The 16,868-nt window shown below is 48.3% G+C and overlaps 1 protein-coding gene across 2 annotated transcripts in view; it reads right to left on the bottom strand.

The window, feature by feature from the left end:
• The window catches only part of LOC111852845 (protein sidekick-2-like), a 115,216-nt gene that overhangs the window by 4,238 nt on the left and 94,110 nt on the right, over positions 1–16,868 (bottom strand). For both annotated transcript variants that reach the window (XM_023829153.2, XM_023829154.2), the window contains exons 26-44: positions 16,259–16,374; positions 15,871–16,060; positions 15,407–15,505; positions 15,092–15,286; positions 14,309–14,510; positions 13,345–13,448; positions 12,897–12,967; positions 12,584–12,719; positions 11,810–11,866; positions 11,157–11,258; positions 10,907–11,022; positions 10,305–10,491; positions 9,994–10,131; positions 8,186–8,347; positions 7,717–7,842; positions 6,913–7,077; positions 6,551–6,691; positions 4,565–4,709; positions 1,330–1,459 (exon numbers count right to left, since the gene is read on the bottom strand). In XM_023829153.2, the coding sequence (XP_023684921.2) occupies positions 1,330–1,459; positions 4,565–4,709; positions 6,551–6,691; positions 6,913–7,077; positions 7,717–7,842; positions 8,186–8,347; positions 9,994–10,131; positions 10,305–10,491; positions 10,907–11,022; positions 11,157–11,258; positions 11,810–11,866; positions 12,584–12,719; positions 12,897–12,967; positions 13,345–13,448; positions 14,309–14,510; positions 15,092–15,286; positions 15,407–15,505; positions 15,871–16,060; positions 16,259–16,374 (2,582 nt within the window). The remainder of the gene's footprint in view (positions 1–1,329; positions 1,460–4,564; positions 4,710–6,550; positions 6,692–6,912; positions 7,078–7,716; positions 7,843–8,185; positions 8,348–9,993; positions 10,132–10,304; positions 10,492–10,906; positions 11,023–11,156; positions 11,259–11,809; positions 11,867–12,583; positions 12,720–12,896; positions 12,968–13,344; positions 13,449–14,308; positions 14,511–15,091; positions 15,287–15,406; positions 15,506–15,870; positions 16,061–16,258; positions 16,375–16,868) is intronic.

The raw sequence follows: 16,868 nt of genomic DNA on the forward strand, positions 1-16,868 counted from the left end.
CACAAAGAAAAAGAAAAGCTTCTGGTAATGAAAAACATTGCATATAAATCATTATATATCATGCTGCCTTGTATACCAATGCTGGACTGGGATCAAAAACTGACATTGAGGTTCCCCATGATATATTTTGTTGAGTGTGAGTGGGGGTCGTTCTCAAGATGAATTTTGCTGGTTAGAAGGGGGGTAACCCCACGATAAATATAAATTTTGCTGATTGGGGGATGGGGGCGGGGAATTGTCCTCCATGACAGCTCAGGAGGTGAGAGGTATCTGAAACGTGCCCAGAACATGGTTTATGTTGCACTTGGATAGTAGTACTCATTGAGTAGTATTCTTGTTTGGTTTTTGTTTTGTTTGGACAATGTTGTGCAGCTCCTGCTCCGATATTGCTTACACTTCTGGGCATTTACTGGGAGCCCATCCGAGTCGAGACCTCAGCAGCAGTTTGTAGTCTGTCTGACTTCCACATCGCTTTGGACAGAAACATATTACAGCTGAACTAGCTTTGGCTGGGTGAGCTGGGGAGAGGAAACGGAAAAGTAGGGCAGGGGGGCAGACAAGCACTAGAGGGGGCAGTAAATCATCCTTATGAATGATTCAGCCTGGCAGGAGATTACAGAAAGGCGCAAGAGGCAGGACACAGTCCACCCAGGAAGGGCGTGACAAAATCAGATCATCATCAAAAGAACGACATTGTTGTTTTCAAGCGTGATGCTTGCTCAAGGGACTTGTCGTCTCACATTTCTGAGAACGGGCAAGTAATTGCATGGTTTCTGCAAGTTATTGGCCCAAGAGATACCTTAGTTGCATGTGATAGGACAGGACTATCTCTGAAGCTATTTCAATTGGAGGGGATAAAAAAAAAACAGAGTTCAGGCATGACCTTATTGTGTCAGCCTGAGTGTTGGGCCTTCACACAGCGGGAAAGGAGAGGAGGAGGAGCTCTTTTTCAAAGCGGACAGCGACCACAGATGGGCGGGCAGGAGGCCAGTAACACAGGCTATGTTTGCTAGCATCACTCAAACGTAAGAACCGTGACTCTCAACAATATGACTGTAACAGAAAATAAACAATGATCTTCATAAAACTAAACTTTTGTGAACTGCTGTGTGTAACACAATAATGAATCAACAATAGGAAATGTTTTCCGAAATAGTTTTTGAACTTCCTTATACAGGGATGTGGAACTTGCCAGAAGTTCTGCCCACACAGTAGTCTCTAACATTATATTACACTGGTGCTCTATCACAGTCTGCATCTGGACCACAATGGCTACCGTGTATAGAACTCGGGATTCCAGGCTGCTAGGCAAGCAGTGGCAAGACGCACCTGCGAGTCGGAGACTTCAGACGGCTTCTCCGTCAGACTGCTGCTCTCTGCGGCCACCAGGTCATTGTATTTGGCGCTGACGTCCTCGTCCGAGTAGTGCAGACTGCCCGGACTGGGCCGGGGCGGAGACCTGGGCAGGCAGAGGACATCCGTAGAGACTGCGGTCACATCTCAAGCCCTCCAGTTTGAGTTTAAGTGAAACAACACATTTTTGCTCAAGTGTACACTGTCAGAAAAAAGGGTACAGCCCTGGTACAAACAACATTAATGTACCTCAAATGGTACAACAATGTTCTATTTCTGTACCTTAAAAGGTACATTTACCTACAGCTATGGTACAATTGGCAGACCCTTGAGGGTACAGCCTCAGTGACAAGTAATTGTACAAAGGTAAAAATTGGTACTTTTTCTTGACGGTGTATCTGTTCTATACCACCAAGCAGGGGTATAGAACCAAGGGGGTGTAGAACCTCCGAATGTTTAAATTGGCTTCATTCTTTATTCTATTAAGTTGTACCCCCCATAATATCAAACTCTCTCCTACACCCTTACTGCCAAGCTATACCATCACTCGTCAAAAACGCAAAAGCACACAAAGATCGGCCCACATCCCTCTGATTCACCAAGAGTATTTCTGGATATATATAGAATATATAATCTGTCTACAAATTCAGTTTCATTCTGGGATATTATATACTGCCCTGAGGTTAGAATGTTCACCCTCAGGCTAAAGCCCGAAATGTGATTAGAGGGGAGGCAGTAAAGCGAAAGAGATGACTGTGCCGTTATTTGCAAGGAAAATCAGATTTAAATTGGGTTACAATGTTCACAGCAGCTCTGAAAACACTGGGACTTTGGGATGTTAGGAGCAGACAAAGGCACAGACGCACTGTGTAGAGCCCTGACAGAGGCCGCGATCTGAGATAAGATAGGCCAGGCCTCTATTCAAATTTACAGATAGAGGGTGGGAGACCGGGGGATTGATAATGATCGTGGGGCACACACAAAATCCCACGGGGGGGGTAACACGCTGCCAGACTCAATGTTGGGGGTGGGGGTATGGAGACATTGCAGGGGTGTTGTGGGGCACGACTGAGCACACTCTAGGGGAGGGAGACTTCTGTTTGCAAAAGGACCCTCTTTTCATTCAAAGCACCACAGACCTGAGTGACCCCCCCCTCCCCCGTCCCCCCGCCCCATCACAAAATCAAACATTGCAAACCAGAAAAATCTGATGCAAGCCCAAGCTAAAAGCCCACCAGTCTTGCCATAATAAATCTGGACTCTTGTGAAAATACCCCCCCCCACTGTTTTTCCCACCTCCTGGCTGGGTTGTAAATTGCTTTTACACAGCTATGTGCGTGGGGGATTTTTCATTTTTTATGAAAGCTTTTTTTTTAAAAGCATCGCAGGCCTCAGGAAGTGCTTGCTTTAGCATAAAAAAAAACACTTCCCCAGAAAAGCCACTGAAAAAAAAACCATGGTAATAAGTTGCTCTGGCAGACAAACACGATTTCGGGTTGATGATCACCTTATTGGTGGTGGCGAAAGTCTGCTCTGCTTTACACATACACACAGAAGCTCTAGCAAAGAAAAATGTCTGGGGCAGGGCATTAAAGGGTTAACAGGAAGTGACACTAAAGGGTTAACAGGAAGTGACACGAAAGGGTTAACAGGAAGCCACTTAGTGCTGAAGAGTGAGAACTGAGGGATGGAGATTCGCCTGTTTGAGAATTCTGGAGAGACCCTGACCTAGACAGACAAGAAAACTTGGGGGGTGGAGTGAGGGGGGGGTGTATTCTGAAAGCAACAGCCTAATGTTTAAATAATTCAGAAGCAGCCCAGGCTGGAGCCCCCACCCCATCCTCAGCCCACCACAAAAACATGGAGACAACCCTCCCCCATGTGGGTGGAAGAAACTCAGTCCAGGCTTATTAGTAGGGGTACACCCAATGAAGGACTTCAAAGGCAGGACACGGCTTCCAGTCCCGTCATCTAAGAGGGGGGAGGAGACGGCCAAGGACCACCCCCTTGATGGCCTTGCTAGCCCTAACCCCCCCGTCCGTCCGTGACCCATCTGACACCATAGCTCTCAGTCTAGAATAACAATCCATCTGCACTGAAGGTAAGCTGCCACAAAAGCCTGCCGAACAAAACTTTCCCTTTCAAATCTCCCCGGCTCCTGAACAGAGATACACCGAATGCTGAGGAGATCAAAAGGCTACTTTCATATGACGAATGAATGAAGAAGCCAGGGGGCAAGCAATGAATAATTTATACAAAATACTTTTATGAAAATCAGACCAAAGAAATATAATCATTTAGAGAATGAAGTATCGGCGATTTAGAATACCCTGCCTATTAGTATGGTGGATACACAGATTTAAGATTCATTTACATCAGAGCTACTAATATTAACAATATACTGATGCACCGAATTTATTACAAATGGTTAACAACTATCCCCATGAGGAAGAGAATAATGTTTGGTCCCCTGTCTTAACACTTCAAAGAGTTTTGAAGCTGTCCACCATGTGACTGGGAAGCTGAATTAACCGTTTTTTTAGGTTGCCGCTGAACTGTGCTCACTGCTGCCTCCTCTGGCGAACAACTGAAAATGCCATAAGAACACATCAGCTCTGTAATGGGTGTGGAAAAATCAGTCAGATTTCGAGCGCAGCACTCATTTCCGGGATTTATCAAAGGCTGCCGCCTGGGTGGCAGGACTGAAAGGCTTCACCGCAGGAAAAATACGTGCTGATGGGAATCTATCCTCCTCCTGGCTGTTGTTTCGCTATGGAAACACGCGGCGATTTGTCAATTTACTGATTCCGCCACATTAGACTATTCTGTGTAATGGTCCTCCCGTTGGGGCAGCACAGCCCAGACACAATGTGCACTTACCCATTTATCACTTTACTGTCTGCTTGAATAAAACCACTCTTGTAAGATTTCTTAAAAACAATTCTGACTCAAACTGGCATGTCTGGCACAGGGGTGCTTTTTGGGCATACAAGAGCCTTTTGACAGCGACATCACCCCCTGGAGCAGTCGCCTGGTTCCCCGAGCGGTAAACTCAGGTATCAAGCACAGCTTGCTAATTCTTTTAGCCGGCAAGTGGTTTCGGTCGCTATGATATGGACTCGACCCCTGGCCGGTGCAGCCCGATTACCTTGGCATGCACTTCCTGTATCCTTTTCACCGGTTGCCGTGAAATTGCACACAGAGGCCTCACCTTGTGTAGATCCCGTTCTTGCGGCAGAAGGAGTTTTTAACGGACAGCCGTCGGTTGTTGAGCTCCAGGGTAGGAAAGCGGCCCTCGTCCAGCCTCACCATGTCCCCATGGGTTAGCTGGAGCGCGCTGCATTTAGTGTGGTTTCCTGGGGGGGGGGGGGCACATTGTCGCTGTGTGACGATGGCGTCGAAGACGTCGCAAGGCATATGCCAACTGCCCGCCGCTACATGCTAATCCATTCCAATAGCCCTGCGGCTACTTTATGCGAATGCTATTAGCGCTGCTGCCGCTGCTATCTATGCAACTTTTACAGCTAATGCTAATCGCTACTATGCAGCTACTATGGCAGCTACAAAGCCTAGCTGCACAGATTTAGCTACTGATGCTAATCAACAACCAGAAATACATCTAATAGTATTTGCAGATCAACATTCCTGTGCTCATTTTACGCCTGTGCGTCCTGCAAGCTCAGTTTGTCTAGTCCTGTGTTTTCAGTCCACGCTGCCTGCCCTTCACAAGATGGATGGGGAAGAGGCGCACGGGGCTATAAGGCCAGGATACATATGTTTTGCAAAGACCTAAGCAAGTCATGTGACCTCCACAAATAGCCCACTATCGCACATCCTCATGTGATGTCATGTTCAGCAAATTATCCCGGGGACACCGGGGGGAAATGTCATTGACCCTAACCCTGCTCCAACAGACTGAACAAGACCTCCATGCCTTCCCGGGACAGGTCCGAGGATGAGGCAACGGTCAAACAAACAAATTCAGTGGATGCGGGATGGTACGGTGGCTTGGGCGGACGGCGCCTTGAGAGAGGGCCTTTGTGTGGCACATGAACAAGCCGCTTGTGCTGGTGTGCACTCTCCATGGCGCAGCTGGGGCCCAGTGGTGACTGGGGGGAGACCACCGCGCTGACGTAAGCCCAACGTTAGCCTCAACACATCCCTGAACACCTGCCAGAACCCTGCGTCTGTTTTTGTTTACCCAGGGAAGCTGCTCTCAGATGATTCCTGAGATTGTCACGTGTCACATGTCAGCCAGCTCTCCGACTGAGACTGTCACATGTCAACCAGCTCTCCGACTGTCACATGTCACATGACAGCTAGCTCTCCGACTGAGATTGTCACATGTCACGTGACAGCCAACTCCCAAATGGGACTTATGGGTAAGTGGCATTGTTTATCAACAACTAAACCCAGGACAGGAGAAAATCTTGAAAGGTAAAAAGGCACTTTCTGTCCTAATATACTCTCACTGTACATACAGTTGTCCTAGCGATTACACACAATATTACAACATAAACCTAAAGTATGCTCAACAGACACCCATGAAATCTAAAGTACCATCTTCCCACAGGAAACACAGGAAATCCTCCTGGGCTAAGGGGCGGGTCCCCTCCATCACAAAGAGCCTGCCGCTTTTGCTTATGTCCTGCGCCCAAGTCGTCCCCAGTAGCCCACTGACATAATGGGCGCGGAACGTGTTATATTGACCGGCTCTCATGCTAAAAAGGCTCTCAGGCCAGATTGTTCGGTTTCCGATAAACGCCCTCCATAATTTCAAAATACGAGCTGAGTGCTTTGAGCCTGGGTTCACTTTACCACTGTAAAGGGGGTGACAGTTAGGACGATTCCAAGGGCCCCTAAGTACCAGGGGCCCCTAAGTAAAATTTGGAACATAATTGGATTGGTCTGGGTTGGAGACTCGATACGATATACTTTCTTGGGGTGCAAAATCTGTAGTGGTTCTCTTGCTGCTGTAGCTTGTACAGGAGATTGCCACAGGCAACAGGGGATTTTAACAATGCACAGATGAGCGCATTGTTTTCTAAGTTTTCTAAGTGTTTTCTCTTCACCGACCATTTTGATTTTCTAAGAATAGTCAAAAAGGCTGCTTTTTTGGAAAATGAATGGATATACGACCTCTAACACAAAACGTGGATTATTATCTCCCGCAGTCGAACCTGTGACGTTTCCTCACCTGAGTCTGATTTCTTTGCATATTTTTTGCTCTGTCCTCGAATGATGAGGATGAAGACCAAGAGGAGGATGAAGATCAGGCCGACGAGGGCGATCACCACCAAAAACCACCACTCTTCGTAGAATGGCGCCACCTTCTGAGCTAGAGGTGTAAATGACAAATTTAATAATAGAAAATAACAAGGAAATGGATAAATGCTCAGAATAATGCTGAAGATATTTTTGGTGCACTGTTCTGGTACAGAATCTTATATACTTATTACTAAAATGTGTTTTTAACTTTTGATATTTCTAGATGAGAACCATTCGTTGTTTTGGTACAATGCAAAGCAACTATAAAAGACGTAGAAAACTTATACATACCAGATATGGAGGGAGACGGGGCACTGGGTGACCCATAGCCGTAGTCATTTACGCCGATGACCCGGAAGTCATAGGTGACCCCTTCCCTCAGCATATCCAAGTTCAGTGTGTATGATGTCACTTCCTTGGGAATGTCCTTGATCAGGATATCCCACAGTCCCTCATCTGTGAGAGGTTGAGTGAGATGTGACTGTAGTTACTGAAGACCTCAACACTGACTGTGACCTCTATGGCCTTGTTGGACCACTGGGTTTAAAAAGAACACTCTACGACTCTTCATGTATACATATACATACATGCATATATATGCACGTGTGTGTGTGTGTGATGTAGGATCCATAATTGAAAGACAGATATAATGAAGATTACTGATCCTATTTAAGTACTGTGTACTTCTCCAGTCATTTGTGCTACATTTCCGGATTTGTACTGTGGATACCATCCTTGCTCCTTGTTTGTTTTGCACATGTGCCAGCCCTCAGGACGGCCCCTTTGCCTTGAGTCCGCCTCTATCTGGGGATATCAAGGCTCTCCGGTTATGACAGCGGAGAGAGTCCACTGCCACCAATTACCGCCGTCCCGCTTGTGCCATAAGACGTGGATAAAAAGCATCAGCTTTTGCATCTTGCTCATCTCCTCCCGTCTTATGTTGCTGTGTAACACGCTATATATGTGTTTGTCTCTGCTCTGTGTGCCTTGCTGCTGTATGCACAAGAGTTTCCCCCTGGGATCAATAAAGGTTCTCTAATCTAATCTAATCACCAGACTTGGCTGCCCGATGATGCGACGCTCTTAGATGCCCACCAGAGGGCCTGGCCTCAATGACGTAGCGGGTGATGGGGGCTCGCCCAGGGTCGCCGCTGGTCCAGTGGAGGGTGATGGAGGTGCCGTAGCGGGAAATGAAGGGGTCACCTGGGGGGCCTGGAGCTCCTGAGGGTGACAGCAGGAATATATGATAAGGGTGCTGGAGCTGCAGGAACAAGGTGAGCCCCAGAGCGTAAGTGCAAGGCATAACTGAGCGGCTGCTTAGGGCCCAGTGGCCACCAGATGGCGCCCCACAGCTGCTCAGCCTGTCAGAATGGGGAGGAAGGTGAGAAATGACAGCTTGGTTAATCCAATTTTCCATAGGGCACTGAAAAGGCTTGGGGCGACTCCAGTCAGAAAGACATATATGTGGTAAAACTGAGACGAACACAGGTTCTACGAAAGATAATTAAATGCAAATGACACAATATTATTATGTGTTAATCAGAGAAAGAGGACAGGGACAAACCTTCACCAGGCCCTGTGGTTATGTTAGCTTCGGCCTCGGGGCCGTAGGTGATGGTTTTGGCTCGAATGCGGAAGTTGTAAGTAACCCCATCAGCCAGGTCCTTGATTTTAATCCAGAAGGGGGCGCTGCCTTTCAGGTCCACTGTAACAACCTTACTGACACCTGGTTGCAAAGGAGGAAAACAGAAAACAGGAGTTGGGGACAACCTCCCCCTCTACCGTTCTCCCCCCCCCCCCTCCTTGGGCTCAGCCTTCATGGGAAAGAAGTGAGACTGAAGAACAGCCAGGCTTCCCATTTACCATTAACCCTCAGGATGTGTGGCGGGATGAAAAAGAAACCTGTGATCTTAGGATCTCCCATGGTCGACCGCCCTTGGTCGACCGCCCTTGGTCGACCGCCCTTGGTCGACCGCCCTTGGTCGACCGCCCTTGGTCGACCGCCCTTGGTCGACCGCCCTTAGACCATGGTTTCCGACTTATTACAGTTTTTCTCGTTTGCTTTGGAGTATTCTCTAAATTGCCACTAACATTTGCAAAACAATAAGCGTAATCCCCACATCATAATGTCCCTTCTGCACAACAGAACATCATTTCCCATTGCTGCACACCTAATTTCCTAATGTACATCTGTGCAAATGGTTTTGTACAATTGTCATCATTTGGCGCTATTTTCAGTCGATTTAATCTTGTTTGTCAAAATAGATGATGTAGTTTCCCATTGTAATAATTTTAGACCCAAAATCCACCGTGTTAGCCACCTCATGCAAAACAGTTACCAAGCTTTCGATTTCAATAAATTGCAGTGGTATTGCATTGTTGTGTTTTTGGTTCCCATGGTATGTGATTTTGTTGGCATTTTGGTGTTCTTGTGTTGCCGTTATACAGTGCTGTGTGACTTTTTTGTTATTGTACTGCGTCTTGAGATCTGAAGAAGTTACATGTGCATGCGAGTGCTTTCTCCTGCCAGTGAACTATACATACTGCAGTGTTGAAACTGGTATCTTTGACATGGATAGGTAAGAGTTTGCTAAAGAAAAATGATCAGTCGGTGACAATGAGAAAGCAAGAACCGACTATCCTTCACAGTTGTGGAGCTCAGAAACATACTTACACTGACATACTTACACTGTTTTACTTACACTGACATACTTACACTGACATACTTACACTGACATCTATCTAACCATTTTGACTCTCATCGCTAAAACAATGCTGATTGTACTATTTATTTTGGTGGCACGGACTAATTCATTGGTGGAATTATATGCTTTTAAGTTAATTGTTTTGGGTTAGTTACAAGCTTTTACAGCTAAACCATAGTGTTGTGCTGTATGCATGAACTGTTCTGAGAAATGTTGAGAATGTTAAGTACGTTTCATGAAATGTGCCGAAGCGATCGAGAATAACTGTAAGGAGCTGGAGGGGGTTGCTGTGATTTCCAGGAATGAGAGGAATACTCAACAAAACCTCTATTATTCAGGTGTGAATTCTCAAACTAAGTGATGGAGCTTCATGTGAGAATGCAGGTCTCCAAATGCAGTATGGATGGACAGACATAGATAGAAAAATACAACAGAGCAATAAACAGTAACAGAGCGAAGAATGTCTGAGTGTGGAATTCTGGAACTTAGGTTAAGGCGTAGAACTGGAGTTACCAATGACAGTACTCATTGTTAGAGTTTAACTGATAGAGTTCAACCAGCTCCCCCTCTGTAGACTTTTGGTGGCCCATCGTAACTAAGGTTCTGAATGTTGGGCAATTGTTTTGTAAACAATTAGCAGGAGTCGGGCAGCTTGGCTACTGCCTACCGTCCACGGGGGTGCAGGGCTCGTAGATGAGACGGTAGCCCTCGATGATGCCGTTGGGGTGCAGGGGTTCGGCCCAGGACATGTTGACGGAGGTAGTGGTCAGCTCGCTGAAGTGGATGAAACTGGGGGCACTGGGTGCTGAGAGCAGAGGGAGGAGATGGTGATTGGAATGCAAGAGGTGCAATGCATTGTGGGTTTTATGCACTTGGTAACATTGTGTCTACACAGCATCTGCGATGTGGTACAATGAAGGTGCCATACTACCCAAAGTTATAGAATGTAATATTTAAACTTCCCCTTTTTCTGCTCACCTGCTTGCTGAGTGCGCCCCCTGGTGGGGGGGGAGCGAGGCCCATCCCCAGCTGCATTGAAGGCGGTCACGCTGATCATGTAGGTGGTGTACCCCGTCAGGTTCTTCAGCTTGACACCAGCCTCAGGCAGGAAAAGGACCCGCATTCGCTCTGTCTCGTTGCGCTGTTGGAACTCCCAGAAGTATATCTGTGCGTGCGGTAGGCGTGGGGGGGGGGGGGGGGGCGGACAGCATGGGGGGGAACATGTGTGGTGTCAGCTGGCTCATGCTCAGGCAGTGGAGGCCTCTTTAATTACCCCGGGGAGTCCATCCTAGCTACAGTAGCTGCGCTGACAGAGATCCTGAGTAAAGTCACACTTTGTTCCGCTGGCTTATTCGATACCGTCACCCACAGACAGCGACGCCGCCTCATGCTTGCCGTACCTGAATATTTTTGTGAAGCGACCAAAGCACTAAGCTAGCATACAGTGACAGTTTTTCTGCAGGAATCAGCAAACCACCAGCTTAAAGTTTACTGGCCTCCCCATCACCTTATGTCAGCCTTCTGTCCCCTGTGGGGATCAGATCTCAAAAACCATGCATGAGTGACGGATTTCGACCCACCTTATACCCCTGAATGTCCCCATTTTGAGCTTCCAGGGGAGGCGGGTCCCATGTGATGTCAAGCTGGGTGGCCGTCGCCGATTGGATGGCTACATTTTGGGGCGGGGCTGTAGGGACTGACAGACAAGGCCGAGATGCGATGAGCTTCAAATAAGACCGTTTTTCGAAAAGATGACACTTTGTAATGGCGCGTGAGCATGAGTGAAGCCCGGGAACATTCGCGTGCGAAGCGTGCCCTGCATCCACTCACCCGCCTCTCCGACAAACACTTCCTGTGGTGTGCTGGTAGGGCCCTCGCCCACAGCGTTGTACACGCTCAGCCGGATCTCGTACCGCTTGTGTTTACTCAGATCTGTGCGAAACCACAAACCAGCATTAGTCTGGCGGCACAAGGCACCACACAGAGACACCTAAAACGCACATAATTATAGGCATTTTACCCAGCCTCACTCACAACATCCCAAGTATCATTAACATTATTAGTGTAGATAGGGTAAGTTTCACCATTTTTGCTCACGTTTAGATTCAGCGTTATTGTCATTGTGCTGAGTATAGTTACAGAGACAGTGAAATGCAGTTAGCATCTAACCAAATACAATTAGTACAATAAATTATGAATAAATATGAATGTGAATTATGGTTGTCTGTAAAACGATACATGAGGTAATTAGGGACACAAGACACAGACAGGAAGTACGGAGCGAACGACTGTGACAAGAAGTACGATACAAACGTGATATAACAAAATAAGTGGGTCAAACCCTGATTTTATAATCAGTCTTGTTTATCAGCACAATATATTTGGGTTAAAAAACATTAGCAAAAACACGCATACTGAGGGGCAGATGGAGTGTGTGGGCGTATATGAGAGTCTGAGGAACATGAAACTGCACAAGAACTTACTGTCCAGCTCGTACTCGGTCAAGGAGGACTGGCTCAGGTTCCTTACGCTGTAGGATGCTGAATGAGACAGCAGGGGGAGCAGTTTAGGGCACGATTGGGGCAGAGTGGGAAGGAGAAGGAGGCGAGAGCATGGAGAGAACGATTTTGGCGGATTAGCGCGTGCTGTTACATTGTCAAAAGATTCAAGCGGGATGTAGCCAGCGTGTCAGGCTGCAGGACGGCCAGAGAGCTGGCAAACAGAGCAAATAGATCCACACTGTCAGGCTGAAAGCGGCTGCTGGCTGGCAGGGAGCAGCAGTCACACAAACCAGGTTATAAACATTCACAAATGGTCATGGCAGGTCTCTGTCGAGAATACAACTGGTGTGATATGATACGACCGGTTCAGCCTTGCTTTCTGTGGGTGTGAACCACTTAAACCCACGTCTGTCTGAGAGAGAGACTGAAGTACTTCTTCTGTGGACACGAGTTTACAACTAAGAGAAAAAAAAAACAAGACGGCCATGCGTGACGGATGTATTTCTGCACCATGATGCTGAAGACAGCGAGCTGAAGTCCCACTTGAGTATAACACTTATTCTGCAGAAGTATGTAGTCAAATACCTGAAAAACTAGGTGTTACATAAAGTGCTGATATATCTAACCCTAGAGGAGGGATGACTGCTTAGCAGTTTTATATAACATGCTAATACATCGTTAGCACTGGCAGAGTAAGGTCTAGCTGAGTGTGACAGGGGCAAGGTTCCATCTGCAGGGGGCGCTCTCGCGACTCACTCGTGAGCTCCGCCCACGTGTTGGTGGGGCTGTTAACCGTGCGGACGGTGAAGCTTCGCAGACGGTCATACTGGAGCTCCCGGTACCGGACCCGAAAGCCCAGGAGGATGCCGTTAATCCGTTCATCCAGGGGGGGCTGCAGAATGTGGGAAAAGGAAAAGAGTCGGATCAAAATATTGCTCTGATTTACCGGTACTGCTCCCCCCCACCCCACCCACATGTGCCCACTACACCATCCCATACAGGTACTAAACCCCAGCCACGCCCCCCACACCACCATAAAAATCATGTCGCCCCCCCCATCCCCACTTGCCTGCCAGCGAATCAGCACTGACGTGGTGGTGTGCGGGGTGACAGAGAGGATTGTGGGAGCATCGTCAGGAGCTGAATGGGAAACGAGAGAACAGAACAGAGTCCGCCGCTTAATGAACGGGACGATAAGCAGCAGAATGATTAAATGATACTGATTAACACACAGCTCATGCGCGAGGTAATTAGGGGAGACAAGAATGAAGAGGAACTTTAAATAGTTGTCCTGGTTGCTGGATGGGAAGCTGTTTTAGTCAGCATGAACAACATAAGCATCCCATAATTTAACTTAATCTATAATGTCAGTATAGTAATTGTGCAGCGCTTGAATGTTGGTGTTGGGAAAATCCCGATTAAATGCACAGAAGGCCGCAGAAACTGAGAAATCAATGGCCTTGTTAGAGCAGCATACGGGAAAAAGGATGGTGTCAGAGGTCAAAGGTCAAGCTCACCATCCTGCAGTGTGGTGATGGCCTCACTCTCCTCACTGTAATCGCTGTCCCCGATGTCGTTGGTGGCTTTTACTCGGAACTGATAGGAGGTGAAGGGCTTGAGCCTGTCAGGCGAAGACCGGGGGCGAGAACTAGTCAGTGTCATGATTAATGAAGATCCGTCATTCCTCCGCGCTGTTTGCGAGACATGGGGGGAAGCAAGGGGGGCTCTGCACACCTCGGGGTTTAAAACTGGGGATTGTAGCCAGGAAAACTGATGTCAGGTTTTGGAAAAGGTTGCAAATGGGTGTGGATATGGACAGGGGGCATAGCTGGAAATTCTGGGCCCCCTGACAAATGGTAAATTCTGCCTAGTTGGGGGGGGGGGGGGGTCCCCCACAATAGATTTCGTCAAGCAGTGGGCCCCCGACGGTAGATTGTGGGGCCCCCGTACAGTGCTGGGGCCCCTGATTTTGGCCCTGGTATGGCAGTGGAGCGAAGGTGAATGAATGGGCTGGTCACCAGACTATGCCACACCCCCACAGAGGGCACACCCCCTCACCTTACACTCTTACACCAATGTATGCCGTATGTACTGAGGTCACTCCGAGCACATGACAGCTGCATATATTATAACAATAATGAGCACCTGACCATTCAATTCAATTCAGTTTACTTTTATATAGCGCCTTACCAAACAGACTCGACGCAAGGCGCTTCACATGGGTGTCATACATTCCTGCACCATTTGTATACAATAATACAAAAATAGGGAAAAGACAAGACAAAGAAATGAAAGAAAGAAAGCCAGATGACAACGGAGGAGAGGGACCAAAAACTCCCAAGTGAGGAGAAAAAAGACCTCTGGGGGTCCAAGGTCAAACCCCCCCCCCCCCCCCAAGACACAATAATATTATATTATTGAAAAAAGAGAATGGTCCAGTATGTTCTCCTTTAAGATACTGGCTATGTCTGCATGACCCACCTGTCCACGATGTAGGAGATGGCCTCGTGGTTCACCGAGGCCGAGTGGACGGTCCAGTTCCGGTCCGGCAGCTCCCGCACCTGGATTGTGTAGTAGCGTACGGGGGAGAGCCCATTGCTGCCCGGCTCCCAGGAGAGCAGCACGCTGCGTGCCTGCACCTCCTCCTGCGGCACCAGCGGGCGGCTCGTGGGCTGGGGGCGTGCTGCGGGGGAGCGGAGGCTCCGGAGTCACTTACCCTACACGCAAACTCAAGGCCTCCCACTATCGGGGTCATTCAGAGACCATCAATCGGTTTGCCTTTTGGTTCATTGTAAATACTTAATACAAACATCTCAAAGTAAAAATCTGTCAACCAATGAAATCAAAGATTTGTCTTTATTTACAATGCAAACAGATCTCTTAAGCAGGGACATACACAGGGACACCTGCTGAAAGCTCATTGGTTCCTGGAGAGTCCCCTTCCCTGTCACTCACCAATTCAAAACATATCATTGGCTAATGATAAGGTTGACCCCTCTGTTTAAATTATGGCCCCTCTTATGTCTCCTACCTTAAAAAATCAAGGTGAGGTCATTTAGCTGAGATTGCTTGATTCCTCTGCTATTTTATTTTGACCAACCTTTCACAATTTGATGTAGTTTTTTTGTGGAAAGACTGAAAAACCTCAAAAACTGAAAAAAACACACTTGCTGAATCGTCCATACTGCTGGCTCATGGTAATTAATTGTCACCGGTGGGACGAAAGCATGCACAGAGCACAAGCAACCCGCCATTTCCCCGTACCTCTCTTCTCTGTGGTAACCACCAGCGCCTCGGCCGCCTGCCCCCAGCCCTTGCGCGTCTGGGCAGTGATGCGGAACACGTAGACCAGCTCAGGCTTGAGACTGGATGCCGTGTACTGCCGCGTGCTGGGGTTCAGCACATCCACCGTGGCCGTGTTGCCATTGGTGGAATTCAGGCGGTAAGTGATCTGATATGCTGGGAGGGGAAAAGGGGAGGGAGACGGCAAAAAAACAGGACCAATGGCAGTCTGGAAGACTCACTTGGGGGGCGGGAGTACAAACAGGTCCACGTGATGTGGGGCCGACACACACTCACCCAGGATGATGCCGTTGGGCTGGGCTGGGGACTGCCAGATGAGGCGCACGGAGGTGGTCCGCACCTCGGGGAAGAGGATTCCCACCGGGGGGCCTGGCACTGCGGGTGAGGAGGTGGGGAGGGATCAGGAAATGGTAGTCTCACTATTTTATAACCATGGACAGACCCTGGCTGCTGCCTAAGGAGGTATCTTATGAGGATGCGCTCTCTCTCAGGCAACCGCTTTTACCATGGTCACCCACCCCACCAATACCCCCACCTATCACCTATTTAATAATCTATTTGGCTGAGGCAAAGTAATATCGGATAGTTTGCTGGGGGGAGCGGGGGCACTATTAATGACACCTGTTAAGTTAATAAAAGGTAAATGATGACATTTGGATGATACCGGTAGTTCCGGTTGGGGTTGCAGTGTCTTGCCTTGCACAGCAGAGGCATAACAGGACGCACTGAGAGGGTCGTACCGTCATCCAAGGTGCGTTCCAGGATGGGAGGTGAGCTGGGCGTGCCGTCTCCGATGCGGGTGAAGGCCAGCACCTGGATCTCATACAGCACGTACTTCCCCATGCCAGTCAGCTGCACACTGTGGGTGGTGTTGCCCTCCACCGTCCAGAACTGCAGCGGTGCCTCCGAGTCCTTTTCCTTGTACACCACCTGCAGGAGCGAGAGGGAGGAGGTGAGGGAGGTATAAAAGGAGAAAGAGAGTGAGGAATAGCTGCAGTGATAAAGGGAGAACCTGTGTACCACGTCTGATCATCGAAATTTCTGATGGCTATAGTATATCTAAAAACAAATGATACTGAGAATGTACAACATTCTGCATTTCTACTGGTCAGCCAGCAGATGGCGCACCTTGTAGCCCAGGATGAGCCCATTGCGGTCGGCTTCTGGGACCTCAAACCAGCGGACCAGGATGCTGCTGGAGGTGGTGGCGAAGGCGGAGATATTGGTGGGGCCACAGGAGGGGACTGAGGACGGGAGGGAAGGGTGTCAAAGGTCAGAGGTCCCGCTTGTGGGTTATACACTCTGGTATTCCCAGAATGCACTTGTATGCTGTCGTTTTTCAGACATGAGTCAGAAAGTAGTAGGTGTTGTGCTACGAGGGCTCTACTGGAGAACCACAGGCACACGGGATCCTCGCCCATCTTCCCAGTAGTTGCCATTTCTTGCCCATGCACTCTGTCAAGTACGACAACCCGACACGAAGTGGGCAGGCAGAGGCTTCAGCAGCACTCCTAAGACATTTGCTTCTGCTCACGCAGCACCAATCCCAAGAAAACAGGCAAATGTGTCAAATGAATTTGAGACCGGGGCTTGTAAGGCACACAGCATGCTGAAACAGTCTAGAAACATTGGATCTGTGGGTAAAAATGCTTAATCCACAACGCAGTGTGACAAGTATATGTGTGTAAGTGTCGGCATGTTTCTGTGCTCTGTGCATGTACAAGTGTAATTTGTGTGT

Source organism: Paramormyrops kingsleyae, chromosome 22, assembly GCF_048594095.1.
Source record: "Paramormyrops kingsleyae isolate MSU_618 chromosome 22, PKINGS_0.4, whole genome shotgun sequence".
Classification (NCBI taxonomy): domain Eukaryota; kingdom Metazoa; phylum Chordata; class Actinopteri; order Osteoglossiformes; family Mormyridae; genus Paramormyrops; species Paramormyrops kingsleyae.